This window comes from Tauraco erythrolophus, chromosome 9 (assembly GCF_009769465.1).
Source record: "Tauraco erythrolophus isolate bTauEry1 chromosome 9, bTauEry1.pri, whole genome shotgun sequence".
In the NCBI taxonomy this organism is placed as follows: Eukaryota; Metazoa; Chordata; class Aves; order Musophagiformes; family Musophagidae; genus Tauraco; species Tauraco erythrolophus.
In genome coordinates, this window is record NC_141473.1 from 41,175,736 (window position 1) to 41,197,516 (window position 21,781).

A 21,781-nucleotide genomic window follows, 5' to 3' on the forward strand; every position below is an offset into this window, starting at 1 on the left:
CCTACAAGAAAGATGGGGAGAGGCTGTTCAGGAGGGCCAGTTGTGATAGGACAAGGGGTAATGGTTTTAAAATAGAGGGAAGTAGATTCAGGTTGGATATTAGTAAAAAATTTTTTACCATGAGAGTTGTAGAACACTGGAACAGGTTGCCCAGAGAGGTGGTGGATGCTCCATCCCTGGAGACGTTCAAGGCCAGGTTGGACGAGGCCCTGAGCAACCTGATCTAGTTGGAGATATCCCTGTTCCTTGCAGGGGGGTTGGACTAGATGACCTTTGAAGGTCCCTTCCAGCCCTAACCATTCTATGATTCTAATAAAGGAGGTCACCTACAGACCTGTGATTTCAAACGCTGAAGAGGTGCCTTCAAATGGAATAGAGGCAGCGAGACTGTTAGTCCTTTCTTGTAGTGCCCAACGTACCATGCCAGGGATGTGCCATTCGATAGTCACGTTGCTCCGACCGAGTCAACCTTTGGTCCAGTAAAACCTGGCAGACAAACAAAAAACTGCAGTCAGCCAGAAAACCCACTTTTCACTTGTTTTAATATCCCAAGAGCTCACTAAGTGGAATGAGATGAATGTGCTCCAGCTAAGGATATTTTAAGAGGGTCTTGCCTCAGATGTTTAGGCTATCAGAGCAGCAACCAACAAGCAAACCCAAAACCCTGCAGGGCTGAAAAATGTCCAGAGACATGGCAAAACAAGTCAGTGGTCCTTTCTGCAGATTCAGAGGAAATCAAGCTCAGGGCTTCTGGCACCTGCTTCCGTACCAGATTCCCATTTTCTTTTGCAGACTCCTTGTGCAAAACCACTTCTGTTCAACCTCAAGACTACAGACAGCTGCAGACAGTCTGGGATTCAGCAAGCTGTGATGGAGCACCCCTTGGGGAGATGAAGAAGATCAACCTGCTCTTCTTCTGATACTGCCAGTGAGGGGCACTGCTGGATAACTCCCCAGTTGTGTCTGGGCCAGACGTGAGAGTTATCCCATCCTACTGAGATAACGCTCCCGTTTCAGGGCTTTAACTAAAAGAAGCAGATGAACACGATATGTTGGATATCCAGACATGCCTGGAGGAAAAACAGTGAACAATGGGAGAAATTTGGTTTGGTAGGCAGAGATCACAGGCTGACACAGGGCCCATGTATCTCCCTGGTTGCTCTTGTCCAACGTTTTGGCTGTGGATTGCACTGGCTTGTCTTGGAACAAAGATAATGTTGTTTTGGGACACAACAGCGAGGTGACAGCACAAGACCTGAAATGATGGGGGACGTCCGTCTTTGAGGACTACCCTGACTTGTCTGGACGTGGCTCCTAGCAACCTGCTATAGCTGCGATGTTGACCCTGTTGGGAGCTGGGTTGGACCAGAGATCTCCAGCCTGAGCCTGGCCATAATGCTGTGACCTAAAAATGCTGCTGTGACAGATCTATGCCACCACCTCGCCTCCTTCCTGTCCTGCCCTCCAGGCTCAGTGAACCAGGACCACTGCCTGGGGACTCGGGAACTGGAACGTAGCTCAGGTCCCACCTGGGAAGAGGCTTCTTGAAGATGAGCTCTTGGGGGATTTAACCACATCTTATCTCTGTTGGTTGTTTGCTAAAGGCAGGGCCAGGCAAATTCTTGCCTGTAGCTCAGCCTGTCCTCCTAAGCAGTCCCAAGAAAGGAACTACAGCCTTGTAGTTGTGATGTCAGCACACTCAGAGGTATCAAACATTACTTTTTTCTCCATACCAAAAAAAAAAATCCATACTAGACTCCACTAATACCTAGAAAAAATGCTTGACACTCTCTGTCCCCATCACTTTAAATGGTGACATTTCAAGTTTAACACACTGACATCGAAAAAAAGTGGCTGTTTTCCTTGTTAACAGAACAATTTCCTCTTTCTTGTGGTGTTTGGAACTTTCCTGGGGCACCAGGAAGGGAATTATTACTGTCTGCATTGGTTGGCCTTCTGGCCAGCCCCTTTAGGCAGGAAAAGGCCAAACACTTCCTCTCCATTATCAGTAGAGGTATTTAAGCATCGTTCAGAGATCCAAAGTCTGACCTTTCTCGGGAAGAAAAATAAGATGTCTGGATTCCTGTCTTCCCAGCATCACGGCAGCACATTCTTCAGCACATCTTTGTATGATTTTCATCTTCTCGAGTGATGTGTTATTAAACATTTTCGGTGTTCCTGGCTAAGATTTTGGGAAATCTGTTGGGTTTTTTGGAAGAGGAGGGAAGAAGGCAGGGCTACATATATGGATGATAAAATGCCATTGTTTCCCTTCTTTAAGGAGGGAATTTGACTGGAAAGGGCGACTTCAACGAGAGCGACAAGGTGACGTAGGGCAAGTACTAAGCAGAGGTCAAATGCTTAGAAATGCAAAGCTCCAAGTGCAGGTAGGAATAAATCTCCTGTGTTGGGACAGCTGGAGTCCTGGCTGCTGGATTAGATTTAGAGAGCAGCTGGTTGCACTTGGGCAGACAGAATTATGCTCTATCAAATGCTCGTCATAAATCCAGAAGACTTTCCCAAGGAAGGCAAGTCGTTGGGAACGTTGCCTCTCTGACGTTACGTGTTTGCACTGGGACACTGCAAGTTCAGCAGACCCCAAGACAGACATTTTTCAGAGTCCAGTTTCTCACAGTTAGGTTGCAGAGGCAGGTGAGAAAACACCTGGTTTGATTCAAACAGGGGAGTAACTTGAAATGGAATGGTTTGACAAAAGATGCCTTTGGCATTCCTATTTCATGTGCTGACTTCTGGTGTAGCTCTGAAAGGTGGCATCAGCTTCGCTGCTTAGAGGATGTTCTTCCTTAAGATTGACATCCCTAACCTAAACTTTGCTTTCTTACAAACTTTTTTTAAACTGCTGACTGTTTCTGCTTTATGACGCACAGCAAAGCTGGCTAGTTTTCCCCCAGGAAAACCCTGCTGTGGTGAACCTCTCATATTTTCTATTTGGTACCCTATTCATCAGCACAGTACAGCAGATGGATGGGTGTAGGCTATGAACATATGGACCATGAACTTTCTGTAATTGTTGCTCTTCCTTCTACCCTTCCCAAACTTATAAGCCCTCATTGCAGAAGCCAGACCCAAGGGGAAGACCAATTGTTGTGGTCTTGACAAGTTAATCACCTAAATATGGACCGACCCATCCCTAGAAAGCATCGTCTGCAGGGGTGAGACCAACCTAAGGTTGGAAGCTCTGAAATGAAGCCCTTCAGGTTGAAGGCAAATTACTCCGTGAAGTCTATGGAACAGTAAAATCTGGTCAGGGCACCCACCTGGTGTCCCAGGAGGCATCGTTCTGTACCACATGCCAGCTGTCTGAAGTGCTGTTGTATCTCTCCACCGTCAGGAAGTTGAGCTCAGTCTAGAACAAAAATAACAGTGTTAAGCAGACGTTGAAGGGATAGGCATGTCCCTGCTTTTCTGTGTCACTTGAAACAGGAGAAGGGACTATGCTTAACATAAAAAAAAAAAAAAAGAGAAGGGACAGGTGAGGTATTTGCTGTCAATGACTACGCAAGATGAGCGATGGGACGAATTAAGTACTTTTCTCATTGTCTTTATTTTACTAAAATAACACAACAGGCTGATAGGATGGAGACTAGAGACCATGCTTGCTGTGACTGGATGGCACTGGATACCGACCTAGAAAGAGTGTCTGGACTCACACACGACATGAGTGCCTTCAACTTCATGTGTGAAGAGATCATGAATGACCTGTGTCTGACCGGATTAAAGACCATCCCAAAAGGATTCTGGTGGTGTGAATTTCCAAAGCACGCACTAAAGGGAGAAAATTCTTCTGAGCTCTCAGAAAGGAAAAAAAGAAAAACACTGGAAGCACATGATCTTATTCCTTCTAAAGCGTGGCAAAGATTAAAATGCATTGGGCAGAGGCAATAACTAAATATTCACTAGTCCTGAAGATCCCCAATGCCAGTGTCGTTGCATCATACTTGCCGCCTTCTCTGCAGAGTTCCTGGGGTTTGCACCTACAAAAGGTACTTCAGCCACCTCTGTCTGTGGGGAAAACGGAGATTTTGATTAAAGACTGAGCAGCATATTGCACTAAATTGCATATTGCAAAAGAACATGCATAATTTCACATGAATTATCATGCTGTGTAGTCAAAAGCTGAACTCAGTTAAACACGTTCAATCAGCAATTTTAGCATTTACCTGCTATTCTTCATAGGTGCCAATGTAATGGGTGTAGACATTGCACAGACCTGCAATTACGATGTCCATTCCTGCTGTACCATGAGAATCAAATTCCTAAGAAAGGAAATAAATCACCTGTAACAACTGCTTAATGCACAATTATATTGTTGCTGCTGTTATTATTTACCAGGACAGAAAACAAAGTTATGGTGGGGAGGGGGTTGGATGCCCAGGAATGCAACCCTGCAAGCGTAGTTTGCCTTTATTAACGACTCATATTCACTTCCCAAAGAAAAAGAGAAGAAATGACCTCATACTCCAGAAAATTCAATAAATTTAGGGTTTTTTTGGAAGCTGATGTCTGCATACTCCCCAAAAATTGGTGATGTAACTATGTGAGATGGACTCAGTGAGTTGGAGAGGCAGCATCTGAGATTAAGGTAGTATTCAGGCTGCAGCTGAGAATAGGATGTATCAATCCAGAAAATGGAAAAAATGCATTTGTCGTTTTTTCCCCAATTGTTCTCATGTTGTGCAATCCTGGTAGGGATTAAGGAGTTAAATCCCTATGCCCCAGAGACAAAACTCCTGCCAGTATCAGTTATGCCTGTAACCCAGTTGAATTGGCTTGTGTTGGCTTAACGGATTGAAACTTGATCGGTTTGCTGCTTTTGGGGGAAGATATTCGTTTCTCCTGCTTGTCAGTAAGCACATGCAAAATGTGTCTGAAGAAACTGTGAGGAGAAAACATCTGTGCAACATGAGACCCACGACCCCAGCTGGGAGGAGACAAAGGAAAAACCAGAAGGATCGAGAAACGTGACATTCCAGATATGCTGTGCTCTGGAGGAACCTCTTCCTCAGCAACTTGCTCTTTTAACAGCTTCCCGTAGCCTCCGTCCAGACATAGTCCTGGGGGCATTAAGGCAACAACATTAGTCTCCAGAAATGCAGGGAGCTAAAGGAGCAATCGTTGGTTGGACACGCAACACACCACCAGATGTTCACATAGCACTCACAGCGCTGCTCAGCATCCCTTAAGGTTTCTCTGCGATGAGCTCAACCAAGGCACCTCAATTTCACTCCGGAGCGGGGTGGAGTAGAAAAACAGATGCGAGAAATAAATCATTATCCTATTCAGATTTCCACTGTTGTACCATCAACGGTCAGTCAATTGGTCATTATGGTGTTCGGGGCAGGAAAAAACCCACAAAGTCAACAAGTTCCTTTGGTTTCATTGAAATTGCATTTTGCAACGAACAGTTAAAAGGCATCTCATTCATTCCCATGGCTACTTTAGAGAACGGAAAAGAAAATGGGAGACCCCAGGTAACCAGAGGAGACAGCAAACAAGAAAGTACATGCAGTGGACATGTGTGTCTAGTGCCCACACAGCTATCATAAGCTGGGGACGATTTTTAGACTACAACCCCATTCCTACCTGCATGCAGAAGTGTGGCAGATAGTTTGAAGGAAATGCTGCTGGTGAGACATGGAACAAGTCCAAAGAAATACATACGTGAACTCTCCGGGAACAGCAACGATTGCCAGCGATCCTATGACAGCAAACTGAACATCTGTGACGTCAGGGTGCCACGGGTGAGGCCGAGTCATCTGAGGTGCAAAGAAACCTCCTGCAGCGATAAATTAGGCAAATAAATTTACTTTGTAGACAGGCACGTGAGAAAGTGTTTTACCTCCACGTGTACAGCAAGTTGTCTGACTACAGTAGACAGATAAGACACATGTAAATACCGTGGGGTAAGGAAGAAAAAAACAACCAAAAACCACCTAGAAACTTCTCACCTGAATGGTCAAAAGTGTCAGGCTCAATAAGGTTGATCATCTGACCAGGAGAGCAAAAGTGAAAGTGAAATCAGAGAGCCCAAAATGAGTTACCTCTTCGTTAGCTGAGCAAATGCACCACCAGTTGTGGTGCAGAGTCGCCCACAGGGTGATGCTCGGGGAACTCTCAACCCAGCCCTGACTTCAAGCTGCCCCTTAGCAGGGACCACACCATACTCGGACTCGGCACCACTGCATGTCGTGGGTTAGGCCGATCCGGCAACTAAACCCCGCGCAGCTCTCCCACCCCAGTAAAATGGAGAGGAGAAAAATGTAATAAAAGAGCTGAGGATCGAGACAGGAACAGAGGAGCACCCACCAACCACGGTCCCGGGCAAAAGAGGCTGTTTTCTTAAAGCAAAACTATTTATTAACAGCTGCCTACAAAGAGAAAAGCACACAAAAACGGTTACTTGAGAGGGTAGCAAGAAAACAAGGCCAGGTCTTAAAAACAACACCACTGCCCCCCTTTGCCTTCTCTTCCCGGCTCTACCTCCTCCCCCCAGCGGCGCAGGGGGCAGGGAATGGGGGGGTGCAGGTCAGTTCATCCCGTGCTGGTACTGCCGCTTCCCTTAAAGTAGCAGGAGCCCTTACACCATTGTCCCTTGCTCCAGTGGATCCCCTACTCACGGCGAAAGTGTGAATCCTGCCCGCTGGGGGGCAAATCCTTACCCCATCGGATTTGCCCAAGTGCGGGCTTTACCAGTCCTGGACCTTTAAGGAGCTGTGGCCACTCGCCCTGCCGTGGGCCATCACACAGACTGTAAATGCCTCCGGCGTGGGGCATCACATTGGGGCATCACATCGACCCGAAAGTTTCCGCACGGACTGAGATGCGTAAACGCACCTCGCCCTGTGCCCGGGAGTCACAACAGGCTCCGGCTTGGGCATCTCCTTTAACCAAACCCCTCCCCATCGGCGGGGGCATCCCACAGGCTCCAGATGCACCGTGCTCAGGCTCTGGCATCTCTTCTCGACGTGGGTCCTCCACGGGCTGCGAGTGGGTCTCTGCTTGCCCCACCGAGGGCTGTTTGCAAAGGGGCTGCTGGCAAGGGGGACTCAGCCGCGGCCACGTTGTCCCGTCCCATCTTCACTGACCTCTTATCCCTGTGGCCGTTTCCCTCAGATCTCAGCCCTTTCGGGGTGAACTCGGCCCGGTGGGCGCCCCGGCAGCGGGGCTCTCCCCGAGTTCCCCAAGCGCCTCCGCCATCCTCGACGGGGCGGGCACCGGCCCGGCCGGGAGCCGGGAGCGGGGGCCGTGCCCCCCTCCCGTCTCCTTGCCCCTGGGCACAGGCACACACCTTTCCGGTTCCTTTGTCCGACGTAAATAGGGCAATTCGCAGAGGCGCCGATTGGCTCAAGCCCCGAGGGAGATGGGAGTCTGGTGCGAGGGGCAGCTTCTGCCACCCGGACCTCCCCCCCCACTTCAAACCATGACACTGCAGCAGCCAAAACACATGCTACAGCAGCACTACATCTTAAAAAAAAAAAAAAAAAAAAAAGCTAGATAAACTAAGCAGCTTGTTAAAAGGAAATGAAGATCAACAAGACCTCAAGACCTTGCATGGCTCCAGCAAATGAAAGGCAAAGTCCTACTCGAGTAAGCCAAAAAGATTTTTGATTTTTGAGGAGCAATTTACTGGGGGTGAAACGTGAATGACAAAACCTTGCGAAGCACATGAGAAGCAGAAGGCCTGCCGGAGCATCCGTAAAAGGATGCTCAAAAGGTGATAAAGCCATAAGAATAAAGTGAATAAAGTGTAATTTACTCTCAATAGCACCATCCTGGACAGAGGTGGTGAGGTGGGAGGAGGCTCTGCGCTGGGACCTCTTTTTATGAGAGATGAGATGAGGAGCTGATTGAACACAAGTGACACTAGGAAAGCTTTTAAAGAGACTGATGAAAGGAATAACAATGAACCACCTCATCCAGATGGCATCCTCTAAGTGCTCTAAAGAACCTTGGACATGATCCTGCTCCACTACAGTGCATTTGCCCTGATGTGGAGGGAACAGCAGGTGGAAAATGGGGCATCAGTTGTCTTTTGAAGTTGTAAGTAGGATTTTGGGAAAGTTCAGGAAGAGCAAACATCAAGTCCTGCCTAGGACAGAGCAGCCTTGAGTGTGGGGATGGGCTGGGACCAACGGGGCAGCAGCTCTGCAGAGGCTGGCCCTGAGAAATAGCCCTTCCCTGTGCAAGAGGGGCATCCCTGGGATGGGGACCCAAGCAGTGGGGGATCTCCATCCTTGCTGACTGCCTCAACCCTTCTGGACACAACCCTGAGCAACTTGCTGTAGCTGTAGTGTTGGTCCTGCTTGGAGCCAGGTTCTGCTGGAGAACTCCACCCCAGGGCTCCTCCAGCCTGAGGCTGGTGTGATTCTTCCTGTGGAGTTAAGTCTGGCATCAGTTGATGTTGTAGCTTACAGAAGTATGAGATGCTTGAGTAAAAATGACAGAAAAGCAGAGAAGTCAACAGGACGTTTCCAGAGCAAGTCAAAGCCTGGTGGAAACCTTTGAAGACAACACTGAGAAGGTGGGTAAGTTGATATAGTCCCTGGAGTTTCCAAAATGCACCATGACAAATTACTTCATTTTGCGTTGACCAGTCGTTCACATGACAAAAAGAAGGGTCCTTTCATGAATTAAGGTAGGAAATCAATGGCAGGAGGGAATTAAAATCCACCGAGAGCTATCAAGATCTGAGCACCAGCAGAGGATGTCCTGAATCCAGAGACTGCTGGGAGGCAACACTGAGCTCCATGCACCGTTGGCTTTCCCTGAACTCATGCATTTTCCCTGTGCATCCTGCTCAGGGCTGTTTCACAGGTGGAGAATTAGGCCAGGGTGAACCTTCAGTTGGGTTTTTTGACCCTAATGAGAGCAGCAGGTCTGGTCCCTCCTCCTGGGGTATGTGGAAAAGACACTCTGCAAGAGGAAAACTTCCACCTCTCATTCTGATGCAAACTAATGACAACACTTACTCTTACTTTCTATTTTCATGCCTCTAAAGCCCATGCAGCTCGCTCTCTCTCCTTGTTCTTCTCCATACGAACTGGTACAGACATCATCTGTAGCGCCCTACCAAAACCTAGCCCAGATCAGCAATTTCTGCACTTCCCAGGGCACATACCAGTATATCCTTACCTCTCCAGTGCTAAAGAGGATTGGCTTGGGTTTGTGGCAGGCTTTCGTTCCATTGGACGGTTCTCCCAGCAGCTGGTCACGGATTTCATCCCAAAAAGGGTCCCCTTCTACTGAGCCTTGAGGGGCAAACATCTTTTAAGTGCTGTTCCTTCAGCAGCCCCAGCAGTTATCGGACACAAAACTCCCTGCTTTTGGGGGACAGGATATGTCTCAGGGGATTCTGACTGTCCCCCTTTTCTGGGGTGGTTTGCAAAGCCGAGCTTTAGCTCAGCTGAGCTCCATCTTGGCAGCCATTGGGTAATGAGAACAAACAAGAAGGATTGCCCCAAGGTCAGCTCTTTCTTCTTCCTACTCCTCATCCAGTGCTCTTCGTCCTTCAGAGCATGGTCATATCACAGACAAACTTGTGAGGGGGGCTGTAAGATCAAATTCATCCTAAAAAACATTCCTTTGGAGACCACGGTTGAACCACTCGTTGAGGTTCTTAAATGACTCCAGGGGTTTGAATCTATTTGGGGGATGCCCCGTGTCCTCCCCGTTTGGACAAAGCCATAATGACATCTGCTCCCTAAATTACCTTGTGTGAAGTTGAAAGCCCCCACTCCATCGATAGTCCCTGCAGCAAAGCTGTGTCCTAAGGCTGGTTTACATGTTTTAACCTTGACCAGAAGAGGAAAAACAAAAATGGAAAAAAGTTATTTTCAAACCAGGTCCCCTCGGCATGCCGAGTCCTGCTGCAAGAAGGTAACTTCTCTTCCGTCCTTATGCCAGTGTCCCAGGAGCTCCCACTCTTACCATGTCCGTGGCATTGAGCTCCACCGAGACATTGCTCATGTTTACCCACTGGTGAGCTGAGCTGAGGGATCCCGTGACCTCCTGGGAAGCTTCTTCATACAGCTCCTAAGGGACACACGAGGTGGAAATCCTTGAGGAAGAAGAAATCAGGAACTCTGCTCTTCTGAGATTCAGCTATGTGAATTATTTCTTCATTCTGCTGATACCTTCCAGTGACCTTTTCCACGTGTTAAAGCAAGAGTGCGTTTCCCAAGCTCCTTCATTTCTATCACCCCATCTCCACGTCCTGCATGCCCTGAATCCTGCAAGCTCTCCCTGTCTCAAGCAGCGTAGGGAGGACACTCTGTGCTCAGCAGTTATGTGCGTGCCTTTCTTTTTACAGCTCAAACACACACCTCTTCCACGAGGATGGCAACCTCTTTTTCCAGGTTGCAACCTTTTGGCGTTTCTCACGTCTCAGACCAACCAGAAGATGTGTTTTCTACGAGAAAGATGGACTTTTTTTGCGTTCATTGCTTTGAAACGCACGGACTCTACCACACGTTTACTAGAAAATCGACAGCTAAGCTCATCAGCGAATGGTTTCCTGGCACACGTCTCGAGTTGGTGCACCAAAAGTGTTGCCAGAAGTTATACAGGTTTAGTAACGTTCCTGCAACTGCAGGAAGGAGCAGAAGACACAGCCTTTGAAGGCCAAGAGCCTGCAGTGCTAAAAGCAACAGGAATGTTTTCCCTCGCCACTTGATGTACACGCCGGGCCGCTCCGACCGGGACAATCTTTCACTTGCAAGTCACGATCAGCGAGGAGTGACTTCAGGGCAAGCATCTGAGATGGTGATTAAAAGGAAACCGCCATCATCGAGCCTTCTGCTCTTACTCCTCTGCTGGACCCGTTCCAGTTCCTACAAGCTGCTGTCCCTGAAACGATGCCAAAAAACGTCCTCTGACTGACTACTCTCACGTTACGTGTAGTCGCAGAAGGGGAACCGGTAAATTCTGGGGACTTTTGAAGCCAAGGACACAGGAGATGTAAGGGAGCCCATAGGGTGGAGGACACCAGCTGAATAAATGCAAAGCCAAGCAGGGCAAGATGATCTTTCATGGGTGTTTAAGCTGGCACATTTCAACTCACATTTGCATTAGTTGGGGAGTGCGATGCCAAAGTTGGCCAACAAGCGATATGTGGTGGTTACATCTTCTGAGCTCTTCTAGGAGTCTTCAACACCAGCTATTTTTCCCATCATGACACCTCTGAGATATGTGCGTGGGAGGGAGGGGGAGATTATAAGGAGCAACATCCACATTATATATCGATGAGGAATATTGAGGTTAAAAGCCCAAACCAACATTTTCAAACTGCAACGCCTACAACGCTGTATCTAAATAAAAGTGTGTGCTTCTGAATAATCAGGAAACTTCTCCTTAAGCATAGAAATATGGACTTTAGAGTAATTCAAATCCACAAACGTCCACACAAAAACAGGGGCAAGGAAGTTGCTTAAAAGAACGTGCGTTCCTGTAATAACAACATTCAAGTACACTTGTGAAGCAAAATATCACTCAACCTTGCTTTCAAGTAGATATTTTGCCCAATAATTCCTGTGCTGTCAAACATGTCATTACCAGGACCCATGGCCATGCACGTGGTTGCCTGTTAAGAAATTGGTGATCAGTTCATAAGGAGAATGTGTGGCACTGCAAAGCCAAGGAGTTGGCAGGTGGTTGTCATACCGTGGGAACTAATGGCATCTCAAATTTGGGCACGGGATTACCACACTAACCTTTGCAGCAAGATAAATTTAAGTTTGGGCTGAATGACCAGAAAACAAGGTGTATGAGGACAAGACACAGCAAGATCCTGAAGGAGGTAACCAGAATAGTCCAAAAAGAGACAGGTTTTTTTTTAGTGTCCTCTTCACGCGCAATGGTCCACCACGCGGCTCTGTGTTTGCTGCTCCACCCTGAGTTTTCTCCTTATCAGAAGTTAATGTAGATCAGGTAGGACATACTTACCCCTCCCACGGGACAGGTGCTCTGCGAGTTATTGCACGACTCCCCCGTGTTTACGCAGAACGGGCCTCTGGCGTTGGGCGACACATCTCCCAAGTTGGAGGACGCAAAGGTGGCAATGAAATAGCCCTGCCAAAACCAGATGTGGTCAGGTGGATTTTGGTACCTTGCAGTAACTGCAAACATCACCTGCAGCTTTCCCTGCAGACAAGGTTGGCATTACAGCCAGTTGGATGAGCACGCGATGCTGGTAAATGTTTCTGAAGTGACTGGGAGGACTGGAATGGAGATTTAGGGGTGTCCCAAGGGTTAGGGACAGGAATCATAGAATCATAGAATCATAGAATGGTTAGGGCTGGAAGGGACCTTCAAAGGTCATCTAGTCCAACCCCCCTGCAAGGAACAGGGATATCTCCAACTAGATCAGGTTGCTCAGGGCCTCAAGGTAAATGCCATTTCAGAGGGACCTTCACACCTCTGTAGTATCCAGACAGTGTTTCTTCATCTACCTCTTCCATCTCAGCAGCATCTCTTCCCACCACGACCCAGTTTCTCATGTTACTGACCAGATGTTACTGGATCATTTCAGCACCTTGCACAGGATTTTTTTTTTTTTTTCTACCAGGCTTTCACCATGACTGATTTACAGGGTGAGAGCTATTGGATCTGACTGCAGGAGTCAACAGCGAGCAGCACTTGTTAGAACCAAGGCTGGTTACACCCTGAGTGCATCAGCTGAATTTAGCTCTCGCAGATACTCTCATTTTTCCCACCCTCTTTTGGAGATGAGATGCATCAACACCAGATGTTTTGGTGTATTATCAGCTCTTAAGCCTTTTGCTTGGAAAGCTGCTAGATGCAATGTGCCCAGCAGACCATACAGCTAAATACTGAGCCCTGCAAACACTTCTTAGCTTCTTGTGCATGTCACCTTGCACTGACTTGCACCCATAACTACGCCCCAGAGTTGAGTCTTGTTAAAAGCTTTCAGTTGATCCATTATAAAAAGAAACATTTGCGAGCAGGAATTAGGTAGACTTCCTTTAGCTTCCATCCTTGGTATGAACTGCACATGTTCCTCTGACCAGAGTATCAAAATAGGAATTGAGGAACTGTTTCAAGGTACATGCTGGAGATACACACAGGGCACCCTCTTAACCAACTCATGACTCAAAGCATCTGTGAGGTGGGTTCATGTCCATATTTACATTTCAGGGGAAACAGTGCTTTTTAAAGGAGCTATGTTTGCACTCTGAGGATGGCAAATCTTTTGGATAAATGAAAATCAGAAGGTAGAACTGGCTGGAAGCCAGAAGAAAGAAGTGGGGCTGGTGTCACACCACAGATGCCATGTATCGATCCCTTTGGATCAAGCGTCACATATAATGCCTTTCTAGTATTTCCAATGGTCGAATCAAAATCAATTTGGTTTATTCCTAAAGTCTAAATAAACGCCACTGATTACTAGTTTGGAAAGCCAAGAGCACACCTCGCGATTTCTCTTCTCTAGAGGAAGAAAGCAACTAAATCAAGCATTCATCTTTGTCCTCCTTTTCCTGTGTTTACCCTGCTGTCCCGTTTCACTGTTTGAAAGAACCCACCCCACAGAGAGTACCCACCATCCCCTTCCTGTTGTCCCACTTTTTCCATCCCGTTATTTTCAGTAGTCTGAAAACACTCCCACCTCTCTGGGAAGCATCCCCTTGTTCTTCTCCTCTTCGACCAAGTGAGAGGCATAGCCCACGTTGTCACTGTTCACAAGATGGTTTGTGTTGTTCATGCTGACCGGGTGCACGGCAAACCAGCTGGAGTCAGAAGACACACGTGGGAAACGCATTGTTCAATCTACACATTGGCATTTGACTTGTTCAATCTATGTATTTGCAGGTGACTTATGGGAATTTTCTTAGGGAGAATACAAACGCAGACTCTTGGTACCTAGGGATAGATTAACAAGGGCAGGGTTACTCCCATCCTCTCCCTTCCTGATCAGGAGGGCTCATGGTCCACGTCTTGAGGTCGTGAGAATTTGGCACCATAGTTATCAGGGCCACCAAGAGCTATTTCAGACCCGAACTGCCTCTTTTCTGAGTTCTCCCTCCCTCCTCTGTGGTGCTGGAGACTCAGCGTTACACAGGCACCATGATCATGTCTTTGTGATTTGGATGTATTCATGATAATTTTTCCACCAAGAAAAGTATGGTCAAAGCCCAGCATCGTTTGCTGTGGAATACAAAGCTCTTCTTCAGCAGAGACCTAACATCTCTCCAAGATAGTGCTGCAAGGAGATCCCAAAGCAAATGGCCAATATGCTGCGTAGCTTGATATTATTTAGCAATGCCCAGAGAAGTTGTAGATGCCCCACCCCTGGAAGTGTTCAAGGCCAGGTTGGATGAGGCTTTGGGCAACCTGGTGTAGTGGAGGGTGTCCCTGCCCATGGCAGGGGGGTTGGAACTAGATGGTCTTTAAGGTCCCTTCCAACCCAAACCATTCTATGACTCTATGATTCTATGAATGACTGCAACCTTAATGCTAATACCAGCAACAGCCCAAACTGTCAATGATTCATTTCCAGCCACGTACCTCCAGCCTCAGTCTCTGAGACACCATTCCTATGTCGGCGCTGACAAACGCTACTCGCCTGGAGCCATCAAGGTCTGCCACGATGAAGGCTCAGCTGTGTGAGAAGCCCACCACTCACTTGGTTCAGGTTGGCATATCCCATCTGGAAGGAAAGAGTTCCATTAAGTCCATGAAGCCAAAATATTGAGGGGTGTAATCATTTGCATGTATTTTTGTAAGTAGATTTGCCAGAGGGTCAGAGGACTCATTCAACACATGAGCACTCAGAGCTGCAACTGTCTTGCCCTGGAGTTGCAAGAATCATTGTATCATGGTATGGTTTGGGTTGGAAGGGACCTTCAAAATCATCTAGTTCCAACTTCTTTGCCGTGGGCAGGGACACTTTCCACTAGGATCAGGTTGCTCAAAGCCTCAGAGGAATTTCACCTAGTGTTTGAAGATGACAACCATTTGGCAAGGCAGAGCCTCTAAACCAGAATTCCTGCAAAAAGTACTCAGAGATTAGGAAAATCAGCATTTCACCAACCCTGTCTTCAATTCTCCCAACTTACCAGAGGAATTTCTGCCACAGGTCCCGTGCAGTCGGCTCGACCTACGCCCAGTAAGTAGTTTGCTCTTACTTTGTTGGGATCTATACGAAGTATAAAGAGTGGATTAGCGGGCACATGAGCAAGCAGAATCAGGGTCAGAAGAGGCAACCAAGCCTTTTTAAAGAGATTGCACACCTGAAAACTTCTTGACTCCCCCAGAGGACTCAGCAGGCCCACAGAAAAGGGGATCCAGCTGATACCATCTGCTTGGGTTTGCAACGGGCGGTCAATGTGGTCAAAGTGTGCTGAGGCTGTTAAGGCATTTGGAGTGGCAAAGGGTGGACCAGGCATGAAGAACTGCAGAGGAAGCTCACCAGACGGGGTCACCGGACTGCGTAAGACGTGTCATGATTCACAGTGAGGGGGAAACAAGCCTAGCTTCGCTGATTAAGTTCTCCAAGCCCACCACTGCCATGCAGGAAACAGATCTGAGGGCGTAAGAGCTGTTTTCACACAAAAAACCTCAGCTCAGCAGCAGTGAGAAAAAGGGGATGGCATGTCAGGAGCTACTGGGATAAGACTAGAAAGAAAGAGGGGCACATCCATATGTTGGCCTGGTGCCTCCAATGTCCCATGTCCAACACTGGTGCTCTGGTCTCAAAAAACCCACAGCAGAGCCAGCAGAAGCTCAAAGAAGGGAAAAGCAGCTCAGGGCAATGACCTCCAGGGAAGCAGCGAGGAGAAGGACTCCTGAAGGAGATGGTGTCTCATCCCAGCCGTCATGAATGTGCAGAAGTCCTTCTGCAGAATGGATGAAGTGCCTGGACAAACTCATGGAAGAAGGGTCATTGAGGGCTATTAAATTAAAAAAAAAAAAAAAGAATTAAAAAAAAATTATCTGCGTCTTTAGGAAATCCCAGAGCCACAGGTCACTGGAGGCCGAGATAACACTGTGGGAAAATATTTCCATGTGCTTGATCCACCACCTCTCTTGCCCAGAGAGGTGGTGGATGCTCCATCCCTGGAGACGTTCAAGGCCAAGTTGGACGAGGCCCTGAGCAACCTGATCTAGTTGGAGATATCCCTGTTCCTTGCAGGGGGGTTGGACTAGATGACCTTTGAAGGTCCCTTCCAGCCCTAACCATTCTATGATCTGTTCTCACAGTCTTCCCCAGCCAGCTGCTGCTGCTGGAGGCAGGGCATTGGGATAAAGGGACACCAGGTCTTCCCAGTCTGGCCTTTCCTAAGCTGTCACTTAAAACGAGGGAGAAGTGACCCACTCACCTTGGCCACAGACTGACCACAGAACACTTCTCTCGTTTAAAATGGCACGAGCGAACAGAGCTACCCGTTAAAAATATCGTCCCTCCACCTCCTCCTCCGAGATGCGCGACACGGAAAGGAATCACTTGTGCAAAACTCTTATGTGTTGCAACCTGAGGACGTGAAGGAAGCGTGCGCTGCATCCAATTCCAGATCAAAATCTAGAAATCGGAATGTCCCATTGTTGACATGTCGAGTGACGCCCCGTCCACAGCAGGGGAGACCTCTGGCTCTGCGAAAGGGCTCCTGTCACATGGAAACACCTAAAGCTTTGAGATGTTTTCTTTCTTCATAAAATCACAGAATGGTTTGGGTTGGAAGGGACCTCAAAGATCATCTAGTTCCAACCCCCCTGCCATGGGCAGAGACACCCTCCACTACACCAGGTTGCCCAAAGCCTCATCCAATCTGGCCTTGAACACTTCCAGGGATGGAGCATCCACAACTCAATAAAACACAATAAAAGACATCTTCATCTCTCCAGAGGACGAGCACAGGGTACGTTAGAAGCGAACTGAGACTTGGCTTTGGGCAGCTCCAGACATCCACCTGCCCCCATGCATGGTCATGGGGTTGGAGGTATAAATGGACTGTGATGGGATTGCAACAGCTGTGAAGCCTTTTGGTAGGGGGGCTCCGGGACCCCTCCACCACGTGGAGAGAGGGAAGGGAAGTTGTCTGGAGCCCTGCAGCCAGCCTCACCCACTGGCCCTGTGGCTGTGCATCCATGTCCTTGGTGATGCTCACACCGGGTTTGACCACCACGTTCCTACCGCAGAGGCAGCAACAGCACCTTGCCTCGGCTGTGCAAAAGGACCACGCACAAAGATGATGATGAAGGCTCAGCAGTGGCCCAGTGACCCTCTGCCTGCATCCCTTTAATTTAATTTACTGCACTGGACACACACTAGAGCAGGGTGTGATGGTGGGACTGAAATAGCTCAACTTACCATGGCTCTCTTCAGCGAGAACGTGGAAGATGATGAGCACCGCGGTCACCGCTGTCATCGATACCAGGCAAACAATGAGGATCACCTCCAGGTGGGAGAAGGAACACTTGGACCTCTTCCCATGCATGGTGAGGGCACTGTGAAAGCAGAAAGGAGCCCGTGGGGAAGGCAGACGGGACAGCCCCGATGTCGGGCACGTCCCACCCGGAGCAGCACATCACACTCTCAAGGAGCTGGTGATGGTTTGTGTCCCCTGTCCCAGTGTCAGAGCAGGCAGCACCAGCAATAAGGGTGGAAAAGGATTTCTTTTTCAACCTGCTTAAGACAGCAAAAATATATCTGCTGCGAGCAGACCCTTGATTTCTTTGGAAGAAATCCTTTAAATAAACCCCAGACCCTGCGTCCAGCGAGCGGCCGAGGGAGATGCTGAGTCCTGAAGCCTCACAGCTTTTGTGGGGCTCCCTCGCTCAGAGCACACCAGAAGACAACACTGTCACCCTAAATAACGGTCGATTCGGGAAACTCAGCATGAGAAAAGCATGTCCCATCGCATGGCCGAGTGTGGCTCCCTCCTAGCCAGAAAAAGTCGTGGCTGTGACAGCTTTCCAAGACAAGACCTCATGTAGAGACACCAGCTTTCTTCACTGTTGGCAGATCTCTTTGGGTTTGCTTGTTCTTGCCTTTTCTCTGCTTGTGACCAAACCACCTATCTGTCCCAAAGGACTGGCTCCTCGTTTAGAGCAGTGGACGGTCTTCATCCTTGGGGATGTCTCCAGCTCACCTGGATGTGGTGGGTCTGCTACGGGGCTCGGGAAAGCTCATGCCTGTAGGCGATCACCTGGAGGTGACAAGCCCTGGAGACAATGAACCTGCAGAAAATAACTGCTGAAATGAGCATTTGTGGTCTTGGAAATGCTGCAACGAGAAACATCATCACCAGAGAGCCAGGTGGTCACCCAGACTGGCTCTAAGTGACTTTTCCTATCAGCTTCTTCTGCCATGGTAAGCTACAGCAGTCATGATCATTGCTGAATTTCACCTCGGATATTTTCTAGTGGCAACAAATCTAGTATTATGGGTTTCCTTCCTCCCAGGGCATTGGCAGCCAGTGGCACGGCACTGCAACTCATCCAGACGAGCAGTACCACAGCACCAGCCTTTCACACGTCTGCACGATACGCAACTACAGATTTCTTTTCCCAACCCTTACTGATGCAGGAATACCAAAAGAAGCAATCAAATGCATGGAAGTACACCGAAGGGCTGAAAAATAACAAACCGGAGTCTCTCACTGCTGGAAGGTGCAGAGCTGCATCTTCTAGTCAAGGAGAAGACACCAGTGCAGACATAATGTCCTGAGCTCCTTGACCGCTCTGCTTTCCTTTGAGCCTATAAAATATAGAATCATGGAATGGTTTGGGTTGGAAGGGACCTCAAAGATCATCTAGTTCCAACCCCCCTGCCATGGGCAGGGACACCCTCCACTACACCAGGTTGCCCAAAGCATCATCCAACCTGGCCTTGAACACTTCCAGGGATGGGGCAGCCACAGCTTCTCTGGGCAACCTGTGCCAGTGCCTCACCACCCTCAGAGGGAAGAATTTCTTCCTTAGATCTAATCTGAATCTCCCCTCTTTCAGTTTAAAGCCATTGCCCCTTGTCCTGTCACCACACGCCCTTGCAAAATGCCCCTCTCCAGCTTTCTTGTAGCCCCTTTAGGTACTGGAAGGTCTCCCCGGAGCCTTCTCTTCTCCAGGCTGAACAGCCCCAACTCTCCCAGCCTGTCTCCATAGCAGAGGTGCTCCAGCCCTCAGATCATCTTTGTGGCCTCCTCTGGACCCGCTCCAGCAGCTCTGTGTCCTTGAGTTAGGGACTCCAGAGCTTTCCATATCAAGTGGAAAATAAATAAATAAATAATAATTAAAAAAAAAAATCACCTTGGAGGGAGAGGCGAGGCTCACTCACCTGGCAGAGCCAAAACCATCCTGCCGGGCGGCCAACACGAGTCCCCGTTCTGTGCTCAGACTCATCGCGCTCGACCTGCTCCTCCTGCAAGAAGCTGAGATGAACCAAAATTAAGTCGATACAAAACGTTGCTCAAAAAACCCCTTGTCTGGCAGAGTATTTTTCTCCCAGGGAAACTGAAAAATCAGCAGTTACAGTAATGCTGTGATCAGCGTGTGCCGCGGCTGCAGGCAACCAGCGGTGAAGCCCAAGCAGAAGCCATTGTTAGTTGAGTTAGGGAGTGCATTGGCCAAAAGTCACCCAGAACATCATGAAGAGGTCCAAAGGAGAGACCCCCAAGGAGGAACTTGGATGAGTTGCTTTGATCCCTCCAAGGGCTGAAGGTACAGTAAGCTGTCCCCATCGCATTAAAGGGGATGGGACCAACTCGGAAGTGGCCAGACCCCAAGGCACTACCTAGAGAATCATCCCCGTCATCGGAGAGAGGCGATCAAGGAGACATCCTTGTTTTGACAGAGAGCTTTTGAGGGTAAAATTGGTCAAGAGATTTCCAAGTCTAAGCTGACAGCACTTTCAGTGCTTAGGAGCGCAGGAGACATCAGAAGAAACCCTCCAGCAGCCAATTTTGGCTTCAGCCCATCATCTCCTGCCCAAGGCACATTCCCCAAGCTCACCCATTTCCTCTTTCCCCATTCACCAACCTGCAACAAGGTCCCAAGGCGGCTGGAACCATTTGGTGGAAAACAAATCATTTTGATGACGACATCATCTTCATTCCTACCCAAACCAGTGTTTATCAGAGTCGTTCCTGGGCCCTGGATGGATGTTTTGCTCAAACACACCCAGCAGCAGCCCCATGAGCATGGCACTTACCTGGGATGTGGGAGAGCCCGGGGAAAGCATCGCTCTGAGAAAGAGCCAAGCGGCACGTGCAAAGCAGAAGAGCTCTGGCACAAGATTGGGAAAAACCATCTTACCCCCTGGGCCTGGAAATTGAAAAAACAGCAACGTAGAATCAGGTGGATCCTCCCCAAGGTAACTCCTGCTGGCTTTTTCTGGGCAAAAATTGGGCAGAAAACGAACAAAGCGGACTGCTCTGTGCCCACCCACGCCTACGCACCATTTCCCAAGAAGAGTAAACCACCAAGGCTGAAATGCTGCTGCTGAAAACCACCCACAGGCAAGTTGGAGGATTCCCACCAGCTCAGGAACCCTGCCAGAGATGTGCTCATTTCTTTAAACGAGGCTGCAGAATGGATGCGCAGAGAGCGCCGTGCTCAGATCTTGGTGCTCACCAGCATTCCCGGCCAAGCCTACGGTGCATGAGGATAACCAGCAGCAGAAATGACATTAGGAGGATGCACCAGTGCTGGGAAATCTATGTTCATTTTCTACGAGGAAGGTGCGTATTCGTGCCGGGTTACCGAGGAGATGCGTGGGAACACCACGCTGCGTGACACAAAGAGTTTGTCTCTATTTTGGTCGCCTGACTGTGGAAGGAGACCTTATCAAACGGTCACAAATGGCCATAAATCAATGGCCATAAATCCTGCTGGCAAATATTTGCTGCCAGTAGCTCCTGAATTGGATGGGAAAAGTTGCCCAAACATGAACTCGTGGTGGCTTGTCTTTGGGGAGCACTCTGATACCCTGGCACCAGGAGGATAAGCCAACAGGCTTTTCATTGAGCTTTCCCCTGAATAAAAGGAGGCAGGGGGAGGATGATGGGGGTTAATTGCTCTTTTCAGAGTACAGAAAAGCAAAGGGATCATTCCCCTTGTTTGGCTTGTGTTCCGGAAAAACTCTCCCTTCCCTGTATTTTAAGGATCTTAAAACTTTCCCTGCCTGGAAGGACTAAAAGCTATATTGAGGTGGGTCTCAGCGACATCACAGTCCACCCTCCTGGCAAAGATCTTGGTTCTGTTTGTCCAGAATTCAGACAATTGCCAGGTCCTTCTCCACCTTAAGCTGTCCTTTTCCAGCATTTTCTGGTGGAGATTCCTCTTTCAAATTTCAGCCTCCTGGAATCTGCACTGGACAACACGTTCCCATGGCAGGGATTTTGGAACTAGATGATCTTTGAGGTCCCTTCCAATCCAAACCATTCTATGATTCTATGTTAAGGTTTACCCCTCCACACACAAACCAGGCTTCTGCGTGTCCTCCTACTGATGCCCTCAAACTAAACAACTCAATGTGCAACCACAAGTCAAGAGAAGATGATTTTACTGGCACAATGTGGGAAGAGCCATTAGGTCCGTTCACTTCGATCAAAGCAGGACCCACCAGATTTCAGCTCTTTTACTGACTTCTTGCTCCACACTGCCACAAGGTCGCTGTGCTCACCTCTCCGATGGGCATCAAAGGTCCACACGCGCCCAAGCAGCACCTGCTTCACCACCCAAAGGAGATGCACACAACGCACCCGTCCATCAGTGCCCCAGGGCAAGGCGACGACGTACGTGGTGGTTC

General features: G+C 48.6%; 1 protein-coding gene across 1 annotated transcript; it reads right to left on the bottom strand.

The window, feature by feature from the left end:
* Positions 1-326: 326 nt before the first annotated feature.
* On the bottom strand, positions 327-17,471 carry LOC147528278 (neutral ceramidase-like). The gene is given in 18 exon segments (XM_086616202.1): positions 327-486; positions 3,279-3,367; positions 3,964-4,023; positions 4,110-4,122; positions 4,186-4,277; positions 5,036-5,075; positions 5,683-5,777; positions 9,154-9,269; positions 9,731-9,812; positions 9,949-10,053; positions 11,519-11,599; positions 11,962-12,087; positions 13,643-13,786; positions 13,819-13,896; positions 14,542-14,632; positions 14,634-14,683; positions 15,093-15,172; positions 17,345-17,471. Coding segments are annotated over 18 exon segments (1,629 nt in total).
* Between the last annotated feature and the right edge of the window lie 4,310 nt (positions 17,472-21,781).